The 23118-nt window shown below is 37.4% G+C and overlaps 1 protein-coding gene across 6 annotated transcripts; it reads right to left on the minus strand.

Annotated features, from left to right (window-relative positions):
• Positions 1-2487: 2487 nt before the first annotated feature.
• Positions 2488-23013, minus strand: LOC121072954 (RNA/RNP complex-1-interacting phosphatase-like). Of its 6 annotated transcripts, XM_040563304.1 has the most exons (13): positions 22828-23013; positions 22231-22413; positions 21952-22028; positions 14945-15020; positions 11835-11966; positions 10875-10998; positions 8652-8712; positions 8502-8548; positions 7956-8031; positions 6876-6977; positions 5335-6257; positions 4420-4530; positions 2488-3166 (listed from the first exon to the last, which is right to left on the minus strand). In XM_040563304.1, the coding sequence occupies exons 3-11, from the start codon at positions 21978-21980 to the stop codon at positions 5579-5581; spliced, it is 1326 nt and encodes a 441-aa protein (XP_040419238.1). In that variant the 5' UTR covers positions 21981-22028; positions 22231-22413; positions 22828-23013; the 3' UTR covers positions 2488-3166; positions 4420-4530; positions 5335-5578. The 6 variants fall into 6 exon arrangements, with proteins under 6 accessions (XP_040419238.1, XP_040419239.1, XP_040419242.1 ...); XM_040563305.1 differs by lacking the exon at positions 22231-22413 and having other exon boundaries at positions 22828-22942; XM_040563308.1 differs by lacking the exons at positions 21952-22028; positions 22828-23013 and adding an exon at positions 12672-12855 and having other exon boundaries at positions 22231-22721.
• Between the last annotated feature and the right edge of the window lie 105 nt (positions 23014-23118).

Consider the following 23118-nt stretch of genomic DNA (forward strand, 5'->3'; position numbering starts at 1 on the left):
ACATCAGGAGCACCTAGCACATCCTTTTCATATAATGTAGTCAGTTGTACTCCAGCCAGGCTAGTAAGCTTCAGCTGAAGGTAGTCTGCGGTAGATCACTTCTCTGTGCTTTGGGAGGCTTTCTGAATTACAGCACTGTGCACACAGAACGTGTGGTTCTGGTGTAATCTGCTGTAGGTGCTGTGTCCAGAGCACTAGTAAGCAACTACATGTGCACTGTTACAACATTAAGAACCATCTAGAGACTCCATTGGTGAAGATGTCTTGGCTGTATTGGTAATCACAGCACGTTCCCTGGCAATGAAATACAATACTCAGTACTAGCAAACTGGTGGAAGGTTTTGGTCTGTGCCGCTAACCCTCTCCCCAACAACTCCTGGCATATTTCAGGAGGTAAGACACATTTCAGGGACCATCCCCAAATTGCAACCGTCTCACTGTGGTTTAGAACGTAACTAGCACAGAGGTGCTAGTCATCTCACGTCAATTGGCCTCAGTGCCTGGGAGCATTTCCAGATACATTTAATGTAGTAACATAAGTGGAGCTTGAGAAAGCTTATTTGGGTTTGGGCTTGAAATGGCCCTTTGCAGATATTCCTCAGCTAGACAGTTGAAGGCAGCTTCAGCTTTTAGCTGAAGACAGCTAAAAGGCTCCCAAACTCTGGAGCAGCATGCAAACTCTCAAACAGTCCTGCAGGAGTTGACCAAGGACTGGTAATAGCTAGCACCCCTCCTAATTCCTTGTGGAATTGCCGCATTTCTCTTTGCACTGAACTTTCTTTCCAGTGTATCCATCAGCTTTTCAGGTATCCAGGGAGTCCCAGCAGCCCCAGACTGAAGTAAGTGAAGATTGACTGTAGGGTTATTTCAATCCTAAAAACTTAATTCAAATCCAAAACCAAAAATATAAGGAGCAAGTATCTCTTCTTTATTCACTCTATGAATACTGTATACATAGTGTAAAAAGAGAACAAATGCTTGTAACACCAGTCCCTAATTCTTAGTTCTCTCACTGAGAATACCAAGAAGGTTTTTGGTTGATTTTGGTTTATTTTTAATCTGGCAATATAGTAGCCCATGTTGCAGATCTTCCTTGCCCCCAAATAAGGAAGCATAAAGACTTTGTTTACCCCTCATTTTAAAAAAGAGTAAGTGAAGGAAAAAAGTTCCTTTTTCTTAACATTTAGTGCTTAGTCCCAAAACTGTGTTACATATAGAGAACTTCATTCCTGAGAGCATATTAATGAGGCTCACAATCCTAGATTTAATGGGAAATACTATTGACTAGCTGCTGTGAAAATAAGGGAACAATTTGGCTTTGTTCATTATACAAAGTAAAGTTGCTCTACCAGTTGCAAAGGCAATGAAATATCTGCACTTTGAATTTATATCCACAGAATCCTTTGATTTTGGAGCTTTCTGCATGTGTTAAAAAGCAACAGGAATTGCCAGATGTTCCACACTTCTCAAGTCTAGTCCTTATTTAGACCCATGAATTCAGAAATCTGAGTTTCATGGTGCTAGTTAAAAAGCAAAAAAGGTCTGTGGAGCTCTTGCTCTGAATGTCGTCTTTTTGGAGTTTTCTAGTGTATACTTCCACCCTCCTGCTTTATATTCCACATTATATTTAGCAGTCATTTCAATTATCTTTATGTCATAGTCTAGGTTCATCCTTCTTTCCCTGTAGCATTTTAAAAACATCAAAATTATTAAAATGTAGTAATATTGAAAAATGTAAAAATTTTGGTTCACTTAAGTATTACATTAATACTGTTTTCTGTCCTATGAACTAAGATGTGCTTAACAAAAGTAGGAGCTGTTGCTGCTACTGTGCAGCTGCTGGCATGAATTCAGTTACTGTTTGTTGCGCTACCTTCCTGAGACCCAATGAAATGGCAGTTCAGAGGAGACCGTTCCAATGCATGACTCTAAAAGTAACTTACCTAAAGAGGTTATTCTTCCATTCTGATTACTCTGCTGTGCTGCAAAAAAGAAGCCAGTAGAAAACAGAAGTGAAGAATGAGACATTTGACTGACAAACAGGAAGGTCTAAACAAAGGCGCAGGCAATCTTGGCCAGTTGAGACAGGCAACCTGTTGATACATGACCTGCCTCATTGGATGTGCTGCTGAGAAAACTGTGAAATTCACCTGCACTGGGCTATGCTGAAGCATTTATAATCTGTGGGATCAGGAAAAACACACAATTAGGATGAGATATTCAGAACGATGAAAAGCAAGTTTCACATTTAGACTATTCAAACTCCAGTTACTTCCAAGTTATTAGCAATCTGGGAAAAAATCTGCTATGGAACAGAGCACACCTACGTCAGTTGATGGTACAAAAAAATGGAATTAAACTGCAATGTCACAGACGTTGTTAGCAGTCGTTAGCAATAATAACAAACTGCTATTATTAAAGGATGAAGTTGACATAAATTTGTTCCATTAATGCCATAGTACTTTTTCCATAATCTCAATGCAAGTCTACCTGATGGTGCAGTATTTTATTACGACTCTTGCATCCTGAAATTACATACAGTTTAAAGAAATGTAAAACAAAAGACAATTACAATCACTCAAAGTTGTACGGTTTAAGGTACAGGGCTCCAACTTTGCTTAAAGGAACGACTACTTTCGTTCCATGTGTGCTGAGACCTTGTCTACAAACACAGTGAACAAATACACTCTAATAAATATAAAGAACAAAACATCAGTAGAAATTGATCTTACAACAGAGACCAGTTCTCTACTACTGAAATTTGCATTTTCCTAACTTAAAAAAAAAAAAAAAAGTCCACATACAAAGCAAAATAGGTAAACGGAAGTCTAAGCTGAGCAAACATTGTCCTTTGTATTCAGTGCCAGCTGTAGCGATCTCTTGGAGGTAAATCATAATTTCCCTCTTCCTCTCCAGGTCCATAATCTAATGGCAGACCATAATTGTAATCAACTGTTACAACTGGTAATCTTTTGCCTTGTTCCATCTCTCTGGTAGGTTCACCTTGAAAGTTTTTCTTTCATAGTCTATTGAACTACCTTCCTGGTGTACAGATGAAGACGGATGCATTGTACGTGAAGAATATGGTGCAAATCTGTTTTTTCCTCTGTTAAATTCTTCTGAAGGATGCACTCTCCTATTGTCTTCTGAACAATTTGTTCGATTACTGTAAGAAGAGCAATATGCACAATGAAGTCTTTACAAATAAAACAGTTCATTTATTGTCAGTGGGCACCACTAAACTTGCATAACTCTAAACCAACAAATATTGTCTTATTTTTGTTTATACCCCCTAAAATTAAAATCTTCTGTAGTAGATGTCACGAACATTTATTTTTCAATTCTAGCAATTAAATTTAAATCTTTTCATAGTAGGTAACTCAGCTAGAAAGTACTTTGTTTCAGCTTCTGTTTCTAATTAAAAGTGCCCATTTATTGAAGGTTACCTAGGGTCCATTTTTGTTCTTGAACCTGTGTTTTCATTTTTGGGAAGAATATGTAACAGTAACTCTCTGGTAGATAGTCTCAACAGGCAATATAAATACATCTCAAATTATTTTAGTTATGTATTCTTCTGTGACAGAAGAATCTACAAAATATTATATATACACTTTTTGTTTTGGATTCTCTTTACTCTCAAGCACATTGCATACTTTGTAAAGTGGAGTATAAAACCAATTCAGAACAACCTTCATAATTTTAAATCTTCACCTTCACTGAACCATAGATTAATTTTATAGAAGGGATCTCTAGTAGTACATATTCATGCCACTTGCTCAAAGTAGGTTGTATTAGATAAGGTTGCATAGAGACCATGTCCAGCTGAATTCAGCATATTTCAATGGATGGAGATTCCACAGCTATTCTGGACAACCCATTTCAGTGTCTGACTGTCCTCAAAGTAATACTTTTTTTTCCATTCAGATTACAGAAGTTCCATTAGTCAGGAGTCCATTAGCAACAGGAGTCTGTTGCCCCTTATCCTATCACTGTGCGCCATGAAGAGTCTGCCTCTCTCTTCTTTATACTCTCATTATGGTATATTGTGGTAGTATTATGTGGTAGACAGCAGTTAAGAGTTAAATACAGCATCTGTACTTCGACTTTTCTGCTTACTGAAAACAGTTTTTTTGTATTTATAGTAAGTCAGTCTAAGCTGTGCTTTTCATGCTAATGACTCAAGTTAGGGCTTCTCAAACCATTTCATAATGACATTCAAGCATGATATGCATGAACCACAATTTAGTCATGTCATTTGCTCAGTGTTCAGGTTCAACAGTTTAAATTGCATTTAAGCAAAAAAAAAACGTAAAACCAATTTTTACACTGTACAGTTAATTATTTTTTTTTGGTTGGATTCTGAAGGGATTAAAGTAGAAAGGTAAGTCAAAAAAACAGCATATGAAATCTATTATTTACCTATAGCTTCTGTTAAAGTCATCATTATCAGACCCATAATCTCTATGAAGTGAAGGAGATGAGGAAAAATGAGGTTCCGGTACATTTTCATGGGAAGAAAAAGATTGACTTCTGAAAATAATTGCAAGAATTGCACGTTAAGAGGAATACAAATTATTTTAGGCCCTTGAAAAGTATTAATTAAAATTACTTCAAATGAAATTTTAATAGAAGTATCTTAACTTTATTAGTTCAACGTGTCAAAATATTTCTTGGTAATGATACACTGTCCTCTGTTTCACCTGTACAATGAAAACGATTAGATCAGGCTTTACTGGCAAATATCTGAACTATGTTTTGAAGATAAAAAATATTTTTAAATATTATGTCAGAAACTTGACTACGGAATCCAGCAGGCTTAGTAGTAAGTGGTGTATGTATTTGGGAGAATATGATGCAACTTCAGAAAAAGGGATTTTGAGGAAATTATTAACTCACGAAATATGTGAAAGTTAGACTTCCTTTTAGTATTAGCACTTATCTCAGTTTGACTGAGGACATAAATAAAATTTCATGTCTTGAGAATTGCTGTTTAAATCTAAGTTTCTATACAAAACAAACTGGGACAAAGTTTTGTTTCAAGCTGAGTCTGAAAAAGGTAAAACATAAGCTTTAATTTAAAGAAATATAATCTTCTAGTTTAGGAAACATTGGCTTTCGAAATTACAACACTCCAGCTTAAATCAAATCCTTCCATAGGTCAAAATGAAAAGAATTAATTAACTGATCATTCATATATGATTTTAGAAGGATTATTGTTTCAAATTATTTTTTTATACTTATATATCGAAGAACTAATTTGAAATTTAATTTAAAAGTGCTGAGCTCTACACTTTTTCTCTCTAATCCTGGCCTTACAACTAAAGTGTGATTTACCTGTCTGAACACCATTCACGTGGCAAGTCATCGTGACCAGGATGATCATGGAAAGGTCTTGGCCTTTGTCCTTGCCCTTTATTAACATAATCAAAATCTTTTAACTGGGGCTGTTCCTGTAAGTCATCATAAGACTGACAGTCATGAAAAGGTCTGCGCCTTTGTCCAGGACCTTTATTATCATAATCTTCTAGTTGCATCTCTGTTTGCAAGTCGTTGTGCGGCTGGTGATCATGGAAAGGTCTCAACCTCTGTCCATGAGCCCGATTAACAAATTCACAATCTCCCAGTTGCACCTGTGGCTGTAAGTCATCATGGGACTGATAGTCATGGAAAGGTCTGGTCTTTGGCCAGGACCTTTGTTGACACAATCTAACTCTTTCAACTGCATTGGAGTCTGAAATTCATCATGTGATTGGTGGTCATGGAACTGCCTCCGTCTCTGGCCACGGCCCCTGCTACCAAAATCCAACTCCTTTGACTGCATATCCTCCTGCAAATTGTTGTGGGATGGATGGTCAGGAAAAGATCTCTGCCTTTGTCCACGGCCTCTGTTAAATTCAAAGTCCCTTGAATGTCTCTCTGCCTGTAAATCATCATGGAACTGGTGTCCATGAAAAGGTCTCAACTGTTGTCCAGCTCCCTTGTTACTGAAGTCTAGGTCTTTCAGCTGCGTATCTTCTTGGTAATCGTCATAAAACTGGTGATCAGGAAAGGGCCTTCGCCGCTGTCCTGGTCCCCTGTTGTAGTCCCAATTTCTCATCTGCATTGGTGCTCTTAAATCATCTTGAGTCTGATGGTCATGAAATGGTCTTCGTCTTTGTCCAGCTCCCTTATTAATGAAATCGAAATCTCTCAACTGTATCTGTCCTTGCAAATCATTCTGAGAGTGCTCATCATAAACTCTTAATCTTTTCCCAGACCTGCAAAGAATTTTTCTTAAATAGAACATCTATACTCCTAAGTACAAGTTATTAATGAAAGTAAGCTTTTTTAACTAAGAATTGATATGAAAGACATTGCAAGTAATATATATATACGTATCACAGCTACTAAGAATCTAAACAGTAAGAAAGATTATAAAACTTTTAAACAATGTCATAGAAGAAGCTGTGACAAGCGTTCAATTGTAATTCCATAGTGCTTGTTCAACAGGCAAAACCAGTGATTCCAAATTAGTTAAAAATAATTGCAGACAACTGCAGAATAATAAGGAAGGAACTCTAAAATTTTCCCAAGTAAACTAATTACTCAGCAACTTCTAATAACATACATTCCCAGTCTTCTCTGTATCTTTTGAATTTTTTCATATTCTGTAAATATAATTTGCGTGAGTAGGCTATATTCATAAAATCTCTTTTAAATTAGAATATTTATAGTACTTCCAATGTTTTGAAACACCACACCTAGTTGTTAAAATCAGCTGACCTTCTTGTAACATTGTAATGAATTGGTACTTTAAAAACAACACACAGTAATAAATAATTATCCTTCCCACTCTGGGGAGTTTTGGCTTTTAATTTCACATTTCAGCCTATTACCCCTGAAAATCTTCATTTGGGAATCGTTCCATAGGTCCTTCCATGGCATGTGGAGGAGGAACAATATCCTCATCTGAATCCCATACATCCATTCCAAGGTTACTAGAAAGAATAAAAACAGCTCATATAAGCTTTTTTTTATTATTTATTTATTTAAACATACTACTGAGAGAGAGGAAAAAAACAAACAGAAAGATTCTTCAGTTGAGAATTACAGCATTTTTTGGATGTTAAATTGAAGTTACAGGTATCCATGATTTTCTTACACAACTTCAGTCTTGTAAAACTAGTTGGGGGAGGGCTGCAGAGAAAGCAAAAAGAATACCTAAACTTCATACATCTGGAACAACATCCAAAATATATGAGACAAGCACCATACCTATTCAAAAATATGATATGGGACTAACTTAATCATAAAGTCTATAAAGCAATGATAGCATTAAAACAAGAACAAAGGGCATTCAATTAAACTAGGACAACCCAAATCACTCATATATTATTTTAAAATCAATTTAATGCTACAAGATATCATTGGTACAAATAACTTAGTAAGATGTAAGGATTAGCTGTTCTTAGGTACAGTAGGGTGTGGATATGATAAAATATTTCTTATGCATCAGGATAGTCTACTACGAACAATAGAGCTGAGAACAATCTGCCACTCTGAGTAGTTTTCCCCATACTCTATTTTCCCCCTAGAACTGCTATATTATTTTTTAAATATCTGATTCTACCAACAACAGCAGGCAGACCTGCGCTTGTAATGAAATCTTTGCAGTGGCTCTTTTCAATTTATAATGATAGAATACAGACTCAGTATAGTTGGAATAGTACGATACAACTACAACAATGCTCAATAGTACACATCAGATTACAAAAATATTTTGAACCTCAAAAGATAAACAAAGGAAGTACATTGTATTTCATGTTATTCATATCAGAAGTCTTGCAAAATATGTGTGGTTGTATACTAAATGTTTAAGAGGGGGTTAATTCTGGCTTATGAATGTAAGTGAATTCTTCAAAATACCAGTAAACATGCTGGAAAATCTTAAGCAGTAAAAAAAAGCTCTAGCTTACCTTCTCATTGGTTGTGTTCTGAGATCTGTGAGATATACAAGACCATCTATTCGATGACCTCTAGCATCACCAAAAGCTAAAGAAAAAGAGATGCGAGTCTAATGAAATGTGAGCAAACTGAGCCACAACAATATGAAAAGGCAGGTTTCTGTTGACCATAAGATTGTGAATTTGAAAAAAAGTAACTCGCATTCATACTAATGCTGAAGTATTTAATAGTGTTATCAAGCTGTGATCATTGCAGCTTTTTTTGTTTTATTATTTTAAACAACCAGAACTAGTAGTAGTAGCAACCTATGACTGAAAAACCCCTTCAAAGCAAAAGAAAAAAATTGTTAAGCAGCTGAAACATCCTCCTGTGGTGCAATTTGCTATGCTCAAAACTTGTTTGGAACAGAATCAACAGTCAGAGAAATCTTCTATGGAGGTCAGCACATGAGATAATTCTAAGGATAGTAAAATAGAATTATAGTATTTGTGAATACAACTGTAGTTAATTGTGAATTACAGCTCGACATTTGCCTTAGTTCAAAGTGCATGAAATACCTTGGATTGCTGCCTCTGGATCCCAGCCTTCAACATCTATAAGATATCTGAAGAAAAACATGGTTAGATTATTGTTCCAAAGGGCTTACAGACTAATATAAAGCCACTATCTTTTTTGAACACTGATTTTTGCTTTTATACAACCCTTACCTACATATAAGGTAGCCGGTTCTATTAATTCCATTAGTACAGTGGACACCAATGAGTTTCTCTATCAAAAAGGAAAACACAGGCTTTAATAGTTCAGAAAATAAATTTACTATGAAATTAGAGCAAGACAAAAATAAGTGTTGTACTTTTCTAGTAAAGCAATGATAAATAATGCTTGCTATTTACAAATTGATACTGTCACTCCTGTAAAATAACAGACACATGGAGACAGTCTGCTGGACCTCTAGCAGCAGTTAACTCACTACTTCCAAACCTGTGAAGACTGAGATTAACTCTGCAGACCATAGGAAAAAATAAAGAGGAATGAAGTCAGTGAAAGCTGCCATCCTCCAGCCAGAACTTACCTTTCTTGAAAAGTTTATACCCATCATCTATAGACTAAAAGGAGAATAACTTATTTCTATTAGGGTGTTTCAACTGAGCTATTTCCAACAGAAATGGGGGAAACACTAATGTGGTCATGCAAGACAGCGTTAAAACCTCATCCAGACTATCCCACACATCAATGAAAAAAATTTCAAATTAAAATACATAAAGAAAGGACTACCATGATTGTAATAAACATAGGGCCTAATTAATGAGAAAGGACCTAGGAAGCTTATCTTATTTGGTCTGTAAAAACAAATTTGAGATATTATTTACAATACCAGGGGATGGAGAACAATACTTAGAACAAAGCTGGTGTAAGAATGTAAGGATATATTAATATGTTGAGAGTCTGGGGAGAGATTTTTAGAAGACAAACATCAGCAGAACAAAGTTCGGGCAGGGACAAAGTACTGACAGAAAGTCTTTGAAATGGACTTTGATAAATTTTTGAATGAGATACTCTACAACTGTTCACCACAGAATAGGACAGTCATGCTATCACATAAGTTTATTCTAGGTTGGTGTCCTAACCCTTCAGAACTTATTAAAAACTATTTGTAAGAAGAATCCTGAGAAATTTTAGGGGTAATCTGAAACAGAGGGCAAGTTACAATTAAAGTTAACATAAAAATGGAAGTTCTCACACCTCTGTATTTATATAAACCCTGCCAAAACAGTCTTACTAGCTGGAACAGTAACAAATTAGGAATTGATTCTCTTAATTCTGACAATAATAAATAATTAGATTTAAATACAGACTATGCTTTGTCCCATTAAAAGAATCACTGGATTAAAACTAGAAGGAAAAAAATAATTTCCAAGTAAGTTTCCTAAGGCCAAAAAAGAGCGAAGGAAGAACTTGCACATTAACTTTCTGAATAAGGACAAAACCATCTTCTTACACTTTTTAATTTTCCTACCACTTCCAGTTTAAGCTCTCATACCTGACATTTAGGTCAGAGCTCTTTCATTCAACAGAGCTGACCTTCCACTGCAAAACAACAGTTATATTCTGCAGCAAAAACTGTATGTACTTGGAAATTTAAACTGTATTTTCTCACAGAAAATGCCAGAGTAACCATAGCAATTAGCATGAAAAAAGTCTGAAGGAATAGTTCCTCAATATCAGATAAATGAACAGTTAAAATCTGCAGCAAATAAAGTGAGAAGGTAAAAGCTGCAAACAGGCTGTGGCAAAGTGCTTGCAAATTTATTTCCCTGAAAAGCGCTTGTATCATTCCAGGGAGAATTGTACTAATGCAAAAACACTAAAATGGCAACAGATCCACACTGTGGAAACCCTGATGTTGTGTCTGCAAAATGATTTTTAAGAATTGCTAGGGTATGAGGGCAATAATGGGTTCATAATTCAGAAAACTGCTATGTCAGACTAAATGGGCTCCATTAGGTCGCCCACAAATATCTGTGCCCAGTGCCATCAGAGAAACCCTGTGCTATTTAAAACATCCATAATGGGCCGGCAGTTGTGATACTGAACTGATGGAGGACAACTTGAGTGAGACAGATAAAAGTCTTGTTTCTATTGAGTACTATGTCAGCTAGGTGGAGGCAATTGATTTAAACCTTGTGAAACAGGTACTTATGAGGTGGAGTTTAGGTGAGGGCATTCAACAAGCACTGGACAGGGAAGACTTCCCCAGCACAATTACAGAAGTAAAATAAAAAAGCATAAATACGGCAGCATCAAGGAGTACAAATAGGACAAATCTGAGATCCCAGATGTCTTAAAGAATCTACTGTAATTAATATACAATGCAGTTAACACTGAAATAAAACTTTTGGTCTTTTACAGCTTAAGATGTTGGTATTTACCATTTTCTGCATTTTCCCACAGGAATTTTCTGACCCACTTTTTGAACTGTAGGATAGTAGCATTATCAGGGACTTCAAGTCCAACAGTGTAAAGTTTCTTGTACTGCACACTTTTAGGTAAGTCCTAGCAACAAGAAGAAAAAAATAGCGAACATTATTGACATCATGCAGCAAGGGAAAACCTTAAGCAGTATCTAAAACAATGCCCATGAAAAACAGTAGTTCAAACACTGTGTAGAAACTGAAAATGCTCTTGACATGACTCTAGAGATGCTCTCAGAAACTACCGTTTGCATTTCTGTTATAAAGACCTGATCTCAAAGAAGAGTTTCTACACAGGCCTTACTTATCCCTGACAATAAGGCAGAACATTAACTAAAGAGAGCAGATTCTTGTAATTCCATTCTAACACATTTAACAATTATTAGCAATACTTACCCTTCCCAACAACAACCATATACATGCATATCTGCACCCTAAGCATGTCAAGTCAATGTACATTCAAAGATTAACATTCAGTTATAACAATTCTATTTATTTTCCTTTTCAGTAGGAAGCAATCAAAATTGTTTGGACTATACAGGTAACAAATTTGAAATGAAGTAATTTTAAAATGCATACTTTCCACTGAAGACGAGTAAATAAACTACTAAAAAAGCCCAACTGGGCATAAATGAGAATGTCTTCAGGATACAGGCTGCAAGTCTTCAGCATCTTTTCTGCCGTGCTTAGTACTGAAGTCTTTATCCATTATTCTAAGCAACCATAATACAAATAAGCCACAAATGTAACTAGCTGGGGGAGAGAGTTATTTCCTCGGTGATAAATCATTTGGTTTCTATTAGAGCCACAAAGTAAGTTTAGATGGCTCAACTTGTCCATTCAAGATGAGCAAATGCATAAATACTTTAAAACAAATATGGCAGCAGCTACTTTATTTTGTTATTATTCTTGCATTACCTTAACTTCATAGTATCGCGTGGTATATGTTAAATCAATAATTAATCCAAGCTCCACATTTAGGGCTTTCATTGCAGCAATCAAGTCTTTTGGTGTAAATTTCTGGGTTGGGGTAAGCCTCTGGTTAATTGCCTACAATGAAAATGGAAAAATTTGCTTAATCTCTAATAACAAAACGTTTGTAATATTCAGCCACTTTAAACAAGAAAACATCAGTTTATAAAAGGGAATGTTTATGCTATTAAAACCATATCCATGTTTTATACAGATTAAGAAACGAAAAGGAACCAAATAACAAGAAATCAAGAATTTGTTCCTATTCAGATGAAAAGGCAACAAAATGTGGAGGAACTTCCATTTGCACAACATTAGCAAACATTATTTGAGAAAGTACTGATTTGACAGTAAAAAATCCTACAAAATGCTGCATATATAATATACACTAAGTTATATATATATACACACTGATTAAGTAACTACACAGGAAAAAGCAAAGCACCCTAACCCTTTTCCCCTAAAACTTATTGTACAAAACCAACTGTACAATAGCACAAAATTAACTGCGTATTTCACAGAAAACATTGTGATAAGTTGTGATATCAGAGTTCACTTATTCTAAAGGTTTTAACTTTCTCCCCATGTTATGCAGGCATTTTTAACCTTGCTTCATCTCTTGGTAGAATGTATTTGCATGTATAGAACTGGAAAATTATTGCATGTGTAGCACTGGAAATATTAAATAAGACTAAAATACAGTGGCTAAAAAAGCTGCATGTTGGTGAACAATGAATAATTAATTTCATTTTGACAGACACAGTGGAAAAATTGTTTACTCACCCTATTGTAGCTGTGGTTTTTGAAACGTGTTCTCCATTCTAGGTATGAAAATGCCTCATGCGCAAAACTGGATTTTCTCTGAATAGTGAGCTGTTCACTGTGAGAGCCTTTTGACACAGGCTCTGTTACAACCAATAAAGACAGTGGCAAAACAGACGCAGCAGCCTCAACCACCTCTCAGTTCCTTTGTCAATAAGAAATTCAAGTAGACTGTACTCAGAACTAATGGAAAGGAAGGCAGCCACAGACCATACACCTTCTCAGAACCACAGATGCTATAGGGTAACTAACTATTCCATCTTTTGACTGTACAGATTCTAATTTAAGATGCTAGCAAGCAATTTGAGTCAAGTTGAGAAACAGATGCAGGAATTCTCATTAAAGAATAAACAGCAGGACATTCCCAAGCTAATGTATGATTAGGAAGCTTGAGCTAAAAAAAGTAGCGTAGAAAGCACATAGAAGTATTCAGTCCTAACTATTTCAAAAATTGGTGTACTGCTGAAAAAACAGTGGAGGTTGTCCAAGTTCAAACAAAATGAAGAGTAGTCAGTCATCTCTCAGCTACTCAGCAGTGTTTTTTAATAAAATTTGCAACTGAATTTACTAACTTTGAGGTGATAAAACACGAGTCCGCACAAGTCTGTGATAGAACTTGAAAGATTTTTTTCTTTTACTACGTGAACCCACACTTAACATTGAGGGGAAACACAATTTTAAAAACTAAGACACCTGTAAACATATTGCTTGGTTGAGTAAACAGTCAAATGTGTTATGAAAGACTATGTACTGAAAGAGTATTTAAGATTTTCTGGAAAACTCATCAGGAATTCTGTGAAAATGTCTACCCTTTTATGATCTCTGGCTTATGAACTCCTTCCAGGCTATCACAGAAGATACAGGGGAAGAGTGAGCTACTGGGGAAGTTGGTGATGAAGTATCTTTCTCTGAAATCTGGAGAGACAAGGAACTTGAAAAATATGCAGTGAAAAAATCCTGCCTAGAGCAGTATGTCTGTGCAAAAAAATGGTGCTGGATCAAGTGGAATTACAGGAGCTGCTGATGCAAAAATCTCTCCTACTTAAACAGCAAAGAAGCTAATTATAAATCTACTGAATCTTATATCCACCAGTGGATAGATCTACCCTCTGGAGATCTCTAGCAGAAGACGTGCCTGTTGTGTGATCCATCAGTACCATGGAGAATATGACCAATATCAAGTCTGAGATCTTTGGTGTCAAAGCAATAAAAACATCATACTGAAGCTGTGTGAAAGCAGCTAAGGAAGCGAACACTGTGAGCATTCCACTTCAGTCATTGTTAACAGAAGTGAACTGAATGGTGACTGAAAACATAATGGGCACTAATAAATCATAATAATATTTTTTTGTGTGTGGGCAAACTGCAGACAATAGCTTAGACAGAATATTTACTATTAACTGCTACGATTATGTCTAGCTGTTGAATGTTAAAAGAGCTTAGAAACTTCTTTCCTGTGTATCTGAAGCAAGGCCTTGTAAGAGTTAATTTGCACAGCACTTTTAAGTGTTAATTTATATCAAAGGGCAAATCTGCAACCCTATCCCTCAATCCACCAAAGAACTGATGAATCGAAAAAAAGACAGCCTCCACATTTTGTCCTGTCACAAAAAATGTAGAGAGCTGGCTCAGTGTATTTAATAGATTAAGACATTACTCCATCTTAGTAAGAATCTAATGGAGTTACTAACACATTAATCAAATAAATCTACAAATACTGCATTTCTCCATATCACTAAAAGTTTTCGCTTACAGAACTGGTAGTCTGGATCTCTAATCTTAAAAGTACTGCAGTAGCTGGAATCTGTTAATAGCCTGATTTCTGTAAACTTGTACTTGGGCTTATACTGCCTGGACTGTTATTTGTATCATAAGCCCCTCCATACTGATAACTGGACTTCTCTCATAACAGTCAAGAAAAGATGTTAAATAAGATCATGAATTTAGGCCACTAAATTAATCAGCGATCAAATCAATTTTGCTGATTGGTTAGAAACAAGACTGTATGATTTTCAGAAGAATAAAAGAGTAACATCAAACACAAACTTTAAAAGAAAGAGAGAAAAGAATATATTATGTACATAAAGCCATTGTGAGATGACTGGACTGATTTTTTAAAGACCACAACATATTTTTTCATAAAACTTTCCAGAAGCTTGCATGAATATTAATGCTATTCATTACTTTTGCATTGTATTTAGTAGAGACAATCTGTAATTACTGTTTATACATACCCCTTTTAAAGGTACTTTAAATGCAATAAATCTAGTTCCTGGTATAGGCTGTCCAACTGGTGTCAAGCTCCGCCATCTGCAATTAAGTAAACATTTATTATAAGTATTTTCAAACAACATGATTCAACAGAAGATGAGTAGCTCCGCGTAAAACTTCTAAAATAAGGGTATCTCCTCTTAGGATTAAAACTTTGGTAAAACAGTACATAAAAATAACACCTCTCTAAAATTATAATAGTTATTTCAAACTGTGTATCTTACATATCAGGAAACCCTATCATATTTAATACAGCTTTAATGTAATAGTTATTTAACACTTCTCCAATCATAAATGATAGTTGTCTTTTTTTTTTCCTATGATGGGCCATGCAGCCCACTAGCATAACATATTAACCTTTAGATTTCCAAACAACAGGATCCAATGGTTCTTAAATTCCTTGACCACATGATCAAGCAGTTGTAACTGATGTGCACAAGAGTTTAGAAAAAATGATCACTTTAAAAAAAAATATTTTATATATCTATAAAGATTAAAATCCATCATCAAATAGTAACCTGTTTCACCAAGAAACTAAGATCTTTCTAGAATTACTATAATAAATATTTGTTTTGTTATGGTATTATGTATCTGAACGCAATTAACAGATCTGCATTCTTCTGGGATAAATGAAAGAGAGTTGCCTAGAAGATGGCAGAAGAATATCAACAGAGTGTTACTACCGGACTGATCAGCTTATTTAGCATGCCACACAATTTACATAGAGACACTCCTACTGTTTGCAAACCTAAAATCAGGAGTCATAATAAAAGGAATCTTTACTGTCCATAAAGCACTGTTATAAAGAAAATACTTCTAATATACATTGTGCATGATTGCTGTAATCATACAGTAGAGGTATGTCCCCAAATCTGCACTTATTCCACAAAGTGGTATTGAGATATTGTCAGTACATTTGAAAACAGTCTTTTTCCTTCCTTCTTTTTCAACTTCCAGAAAGCTTCATCCCCTCAAAATGTTAGGGCAGTACTTACAAACAAGTAGTGCCAATATAAAGTAAAGGGTATGGCTCAACAGGTAAAAATAAGTCTTTTTGTATCATAGTTGACAGAAGTTTTTCAACTTGGCTGAATCAAGCACCTTTAAAAAGTTGTTTAAATAACAGTGTTAGTCACTATTGTTAGTTACTTAAATAACAATGAAATGCTAAGTTTACTATCATTAAAAAATATAATGCTAGGTTTTGCAAATGTGTTCACTTTGTAATATGCTTCTTTTTCAAAGCAACAGCCTTTGCTGCACTTTCTCTTGGCACTTTGCAAAATCCGAAGAATATGCCATCACACAAAAAATTTAGCAAAAATCACTTTAGTAATATGAAGATTTGTTACAATACTCGAAATGCTAGTAATTCCAAAACCATGAAGAACTGGTGGTCACAAATTCTACAATGCGCTTGAAGAAACCCTAGATGTATCATATTTCAGAGATACCAGTATTTTTAAAGCTTATGAAAAACTTTATGTGAAAAGTCTATTAGCAGATCGATTTTACCTTCATTGAGGTGAGTTACTAAATTTTGTTGTAAAATGAGAAAAACAACATCTGAAACTGTTTCACTTCTCTTAGTTTAAGACAGATAAATGGTACATGAATCAATAAGATCACAAAAGCGTTAGTATACAGAAAATATTACTGAATCTAACAAAAAACAACAACATAATGAAGCATCCTGGTGATAAGAAGTGCTCAATTAAAAAAGCCAAAAAAACCTGTGAAATCTGCCCTGCACATAGCTTGATCTGATCTAATTCACGTTATAAACCACTCTGTGATTCTGTGATCATCTTAAAAAGATACTACATGCTGTAAGCCATGTTTAGATGTATATTTAATCTGAACTACTGTTAAAATTAATGAGAAAATCAGGTTTAACAACAACTCCAGCCTCTTGCTATTTTTAATAATTCTGGAAATTACATTTCTTTATTTAAAACTTTTGCTCGTTTCTAAATAAAATTAGAAGATGGGCTGTGTCTAGGGATACAGAAACTAGTGCCAATAACACTAAAACATATGACATACTTTACAAAAGTAGGATTTAACTGGACAAGCAGCCAGAGGCCATATTCACATATACATGTTTAAAAGCATTCTGAAGGAAGGCAGAAGTTAAGCATCCCAGCCACAAAAGGCCAATCAGCCTATGTAGGAAGACAGCTGGATATCATAGGTTAGAAAATCAGGTTGTCTTTAACCAGCTTTCTCTTGGAAAACCATGAGTGGAAATCTACAATGATTATCATAAATTCCAAGCAACTAGAAGCCAGCAAGAAGTTATTAAAGATTGCTCACAAATCTTATTTGCTATAATTAGCAATGTAACAGGAAGACTGCAAAATTCTGAACTTTTCATCAATCCTCTCAAGACTTCTGCAAAATCAGCAAGTAATGCAAATGCTGCTGGCAGCTCTATAGTAGAAAATGAGCAGAAGACATTCTTTATCAGAAAATGTAAAGCGTATATGTTGCATGTTACCTTTATAATAATAATAAAATTCAGGATACTGATGCAGAACTGAAAATGATCTTCAAAAAAACCAGCAGATCAAAATTAAGCAAAAATTGTCTAAGGAAATGAACTCAATTATTTCTGTGGTTGATAAAGGAATATGGTTGGGAAGTAAAGGCGGCAGGGCCTAAGTAAAACTCTTGAAGTCTGGATAAAGGCTGAAAGGACCAAAGGTGAATGACTTACAGGTCATAGAAACAGCAGTTACAGAACCAAAGACAAATAGTATTTTAACAAGTGCAAATGAGAATTATGACACAATTTGTGTCCTGCTTGAATGGAAAGAAACCCAGGAGTCAAAGGTGTTACTCAAAAGACTTGACACCATCATCATTCCTGTAGCAGTGATTAAAAGATAACAGAGGCTTGAGTTAAAAAACAAGCTGGACATGAAGTAAGTAGGTGAAAAACGGCAGTAAGAGTTTCCTGAACAAGGTAGTGGTGTCTCACTGAGACACAGACACATCTATTTCTGTGCCTTGAAACAGATCTAGGCATTTGCAATTATAGAGGGCATAGCTCTGCCCATAGAACTGATGGCATTCACATTAGAAAGTTGTTGTGGTAGGAGTCTAAGGTGGAATCACGTAACAGTTACACACTGTGCACAAACAATGCATTTATAATTAGAGCATTATTTCTCTAAGGTTTCAAATAGGTAAACAATCCATGGACTACACGTAGATCAAGACCTGAAAGGCAACAAAATGTAAATTATTTAATTATTTGCCTTTCCCAGTTCAGTATCATGTTTTGTCTTCGTCACTTCCCAACTACCATCAACTATCACAGAACTGAGGCAGAATTTTGCCCATATAATTGTTTGCTTAACAATTCAGGTGTTTCTACAATTCTGAAGCCTATTATGAACATCTTATGATTATGAACCTACCTTGGAAAGTGAATTCCTAATCATTGAAAAAGGATAATATAGTAGCTGTAGAGAAACTTGAGTATGAAATACCAGGAGCTGCAGCAAGACCATTTAGAAAATACTAGTTGCAATCTCTCTTCCTTTTTGGCTACTGGTACTACATGATATACACACAGCTCTATTTTCCAAGTAGCTTCTATAGATACCACAACTGATAACAGTCTGTTGAAGAAAAGACACCCCCTAAAAGGTCTATACATGCTTTCAAGACAGAACACTATGCACTGGTCAAAAGCAGATGGAAGAGAATATAGAAAGGTGTTAATCATCTGTTAAAACAGATTTCTCCCTTAGCTTTACTTCAGCCTGTGTCATAGCTTGCAAAAAGAACAGTGAATGTGGATGTAAAGCACAGGAGAAAAGTCTCCTTCCCATATCTGTAAGTAATTGCATAGCTTTGCACTTGTGGTGGTGTATTGAAACGCTAAAGCCGTGCCTTAAGAGCTGTATGGCAATGATACAATCATTACTCAGGTATTCTTCCAGTACCGCATTTTTTAAATGCAAACATTCTATGCCCAATAGTACGAAGCACTTTTACTTTACAATTAAACTCTCGCATTACTGTAATCTTTCTCTCCCATCCACCCTTGAACATGCATTTCATAGACCAAAATACAGAATCAGTTATGCCAGTCTTTAACACTGTTGTAAATGAAATGCTGATGTTTTTAAGTCTGCACTAGAATAACTCAGTTAAAAAAGTATGTTCACAGTGTATAGGCAAAAATAATTCAGTTTTGTCCTTATAATAAAATGACCCCACTCCTGGGATTTTTTTAGATCCTTTAAGGAAAACATATAATAGGGTGGTATTTCTGCAGATGTTTTTCAAAACTGAAATCTGACTTTATTAAATTATACTCACAGTAGGACTTGAAATGCTGATGCGCACACATATATAAAGCTGTAAAACCATCACAGCATTTTGTGATAGCTCATTAGATGGCTTGAACTCCCTCTACTGGCTAGTTGTCCCCTAAAACACCATCATACACAACTACTTAGGACAACCCTGTTTCAGACACTGAGTAACTTGAAATTGACACCATGGTGGAAACTTCAGTGGAACAGATCACTTGAACCCCTCTCTTAGAATACATCTCATTTTGTTATAAAATTATCTCTCTAGTGTGACTTTATAGGACTGAGAATGCAATGGATACTGCACACCTTATCTCTGCTCCGAGACTTTATTGGGAAAAGGGAGAAATAATTTTTACTATGAAGGAGTACAGGAAGTCTTACTTCCAGTCTACCTCCTCCTCCCACTGCTGGAGCAAAGACTGTGCAAAAAGCATACCATCAAACATTCTGGGCTAGGACAGAGTGACAGGGACACAAGAACAAGGTGTAAGACTTCTACTGCAGATCTAGTGGCGAAATTGAGTATTAATACTTCTTTAGGTCCTGAGTACACTCAGAGTTCTGATACCAGCAAAGTTGCTCAGTGCTGAAACACAACCCTTACATGCAGATAACTTTAGTTATGCTGCAGACATTGTATCATAAAAGGTGATAGTAATTAGTTTATGATTTAAAAAATTATACCCGTTCTTGTTTAATTGTGCTATCTCTAGCTAACTTACAGCTTAAGTGAAACCTCAAATTTACTGTATTGCTTTAACACAAAGGAATTTGGATTAAAACTGTTAAGAACTGCATACAGAATTGAGGCAGTAATGAAAGACAACCTGTAAAAACGGCTATGTGTAGACTGACTTTCTTTTGCTTATCTACTACAGGGTTTCTCTTGCACTATCATTAAAAACAAAAAAATTACTGCTAGGTTTACTGTTATCACAGTGCTGTGGTATGATTGAGGTCTTATCTCCATAGTAAGATACTGTCTGAACTGGTCCCTGTCCTATAGCGCACCACAATCTCACCTCTTCCAACAACTACTTTTGTGGTGAGTAAATTGCATGTGTAGCATCACCTAGATTAAAATTAGGTTTCCTTCATTTCTTTTCCAGGGCTCATTGCTATTTTTTTCTTGCTCTACTAATCTAATTCACAGAGAAAAAAACTACAATATACTGTGGTAGCACAATGATATCAATATAGTGCTGCATGAGATGAGCAGACTGACAAGTCCTTCAACTTTACTGCCCAAATCCTCATACTATGAATGTCTGGCCTGATTTGTTAATAGTATCAAAAATAAGTACCTGAGTAAGTTGAAAACACTTCAGTATCACGAGTAACAGCAGTATCATCAGTTAACTCTAGCTTTACAACCAGTTACTCCACAGCAGACGTTTCTCTCCTTGAAAGAGGCACAGGTGTTAGATCCTAAGCACAGAAGCCAAAAGCAGAGTCCATTGTTTCTTCCATACTTACAGAAGAAATGCATACAGCCTAAAAGCAGCTCCAGCTCAAACGCAATGGGATGAAGGGATAAATAAGCACCTGATGCATGACAAATGTTTTCGTAATTTCTGCGTATGGAGAATACAAGCCCAACAGTTATTCTTTCAGGCTTTCTCTGTTAATGCTTGCAAGCCTAACCCACTCCAGTTCAATCTTTTGTGTCCACTTTCTAACTGAATTTTCATAGAAGCTTAAATAGCTTTTTCTTAAATTCTATTCTAATTTTAATCCCTGAGTTTGCCTGCTATGAAAAAAATTCAGTTTCTTGAAGTTCTGCTGTTTTTTTTTTTTAATTTTGCATAATTTTTGTTTCTATTATTTGCTTTTAGACCACCGTATTTTACAGGAAATTATGCTTTTTATATTTTATTGCTCCTCCTAAGCATGTTAATAAACTTTCCCTGAAACCTGGATAATGTCCACCTTTCCTAAAAAAAAAAAATATGAATTTTAAGTTACTTTTCCATTACGATGTGCCTTTCTATCTCAGCACATACTTTTACCCAAGAAGTTTGTACTGCTATTAGCAGTAACACACAGGTTCAACTTTTAAACCTGGACTTCCTTTGACATTTTTTGATGGAATTGAAGAATAGAACCATGTTCGTTTTAACTGAGACCATTTTGTGGTCCCCATATGCACTCCCACTCAAGTCATCAGAAAAACAGTAAAATAGTGCTTGCTTATTGTTATTTTCATTGATCAAACATTTTTGTTGTCCTCTTGTATAACAAAACAAAAAAACCTACTGGATTGTCTTTCTGGACCTGAATGTTCTTGATCACATGCATGCAACCACCTGTTCCCATCTTATCTGCTCTTCCCTGACTCTTGGTAGCAAATGTGAGTAAGGACAGACTACACTCCAGTACCCCAGATAAGTATGCGCCTGACGTTAGGAAGAAGGGACTCCATTTAGCCAATGAAGGAGACGTGCTCACAGACAGGTTTGAGCATTATACTCACCTAGGGTATGAAGGGCTGGGGTGTCTTGGAGAAGATACCTACCTTACCTGGCAGTAAGTGGTGAAGATGCTTGTGGCAAGCAAGTGCCTGGGGCAGCGAGTGCCCTTTCTCTGTGGGCAGGACTGTGCCCGCTCCTGCCTCTCTTAGTGTGAGGGATACTTACCCATCGGGGATAGTGTTCTTCTTTACCATGCTGAAAGCAGGAGCAGGCAGAGCAGGAGACAACGGTGAAAGTGCGCACTGCAGCAAAGGAGAGAGAACCGCGCAGTTAACACGGTGCTAATCTCTTTCTGCATCAATGGGCCTTTTCACAGAGCTGACTCTCAAGGTAAAATAAACGCAGCTGTCAGCTCGAAGCCATCCTGAACGAGTTCTGCCGCTTGCAAGCTAGCCTACTTTCTCCACTGCTACGGTACAACAAGAGGGAAAGACAACAGCTCACCTCTCCTCTCCAGGAGACCAAAAGAACCGGAGAGGAGAGGCGGCAGGCTGCTAACTCTAGCAGCAGCGCTGCACGGACGGAGATCTTGCTGGCAGCCCCGCTGCGGCGGCTCCGAGCAGCCCGCTCTGCCCCTACGCTCCCGGAGCGAGAACTCTCGATTCAACGAGCAGAAACTCCGGGCAGCTGCAAGAGGCGAGGCCGGCGCCTCAGTGAGGGAAGGACGAGCGCCTGCCCCGCTCTAACCCCGACGGGTCCGGCACCGCCGGGTCCTGGGCACCGCCAGCGCCCGCCGGGGCCGGGAGCCCCCCCTGCGGCGGAGGGCCCATGCCCGCCGCTCCAGGGTGGCCGCGGATCCCTCCTCAGAGCCGCCACCGAGGCGGGGAGCCCCGGGCTGGGACACCTCGGAGGCGGCTGAGCCGAGGGGAGGGGAAAAGAACGAAAAAAAAAAAAAAGCGAGACGAGGGCAGAGGGGAGGTCGCGGCCCGGCGGCGGGGGGGCGGGCTGTGGCGGCGGGGTGGGCTGTGAGAAGAGGGGCACGACTCGCTGACGGGGGAGGCCCGGGCGCCAGGGAGGAGCGGGGCTGCGGGCGGCCCGTACCCTGACAGGATCCCCCCGGCGCACGAACGCTGGGCCGAGCCGGGCCGCGCGGCACCTTCCCCACCGGGGCGCCACTGCGCCTGCGCGCCGCCCGGCCCGGCTTCGGCGCGGGGGGCAGGAAAATGGCAGCGGCTCCTCCGCAGCCGGGACGGCCAATCGCGAGATGCTGCGCGTGCGCGGCGGGCCCGGGGGCACACGGAGGGGGGGGAGCCGCTGGGCGTATGCGCGTCGCATGGCGCGGGGGGCGGGGCGGGTGAGGCTCAGAGGGGGCGCGTGTCGTATCGCGGAATG

Source organism: Cygnus olor, chromosome 7 (genome assembly GCF_009769625.2).
Source record: "Cygnus olor isolate bCygOlo1 chromosome 7, bCygOlo1.pri.v2, whole genome shotgun sequence".
NCBI classification, from domain to species: Eukaryota; Metazoa; Chordata; class Aves; order Anseriformes; family Anatidae; genus Cygnus; species Cygnus olor.